The 378-nt window shown below is 46.0% G+C and overlaps 1 protein-coding gene across 2 annotated transcripts in view; it reads left to right on the top strand.

Annotated features, from left to right (window-relative positions):
* The first annotated feature begins 1 nt into the window (after window position 1).
* The window catches only part of l2hgdh (L-2-hydroxyglutarate dehydrogenase), a 30,241-nt gene continuing 29,864 nt past the window's right edge, over window positions 2-378 (top strand). For both annotated transcript variants that reach the window (XM_014195232.2, XM_045709117.1), the window contains exon 1: window positions 2-261. In XM_014195232.2, the coding sequence (XP_014050707.1) occupies window positions 173-261 (89 nt within the window). In that variant the 5' untranslated portion in view covers window positions 2-172. The remainder of the gene's footprint in view (window positions 262-378) is intronic.

The following is a 378-nucleotide window of genomic DNA, read 5'->3' as shown; positions in this document are numbered from 1 at the left end:
GTCAAAGGGGCAGAGCTCCGTGTCAGCGAGGAGTTTGATTATGACTGCCTCGTAACAAGAGAAGCCTTGTGGACAACTGCTGTTTAATAAAAACACATTCACACAATATGTGTGCACGGCCATTGATGTTACTGTCAAAGCTGGTATAGGTTACTATTCAATCTCTGTCGAAATGATACGGACACTAAACAGCGCGTCGTTTGCTGTTTTATTTGCAACCGTGCCAAAGTCCACGATATGCAGAACAGCTAGAATACACAGGTGAGTGGGGTGTGACGGGTGAGTGTGTGTGCAGAGGTAGAAAAGTACCAAATTGTCTAGCCTAGGCAGCTGCTAGTGGGTTTTATGGATCTCCACTAACGAGACTATGATCTGGGC

The sequence above is a fragment of the Salmo salar genome, chromosome ssa01 (genome assembly GCF_905237065.1).
Source record: "Salmo salar chromosome ssa01, Ssal_v3.1, whole genome shotgun sequence".
Classification (NCBI taxonomy): domain Eukaryota; kingdom Metazoa; phylum Chordata; class Actinopteri; order Salmoniformes; family Salmonidae; genus Salmo; species Salmo salar.
The sequence above is the reverse complement of the archived record's forward strand: the minus strand, read 5'-3'. Positions and strand labels throughout refer to the sequence as shown.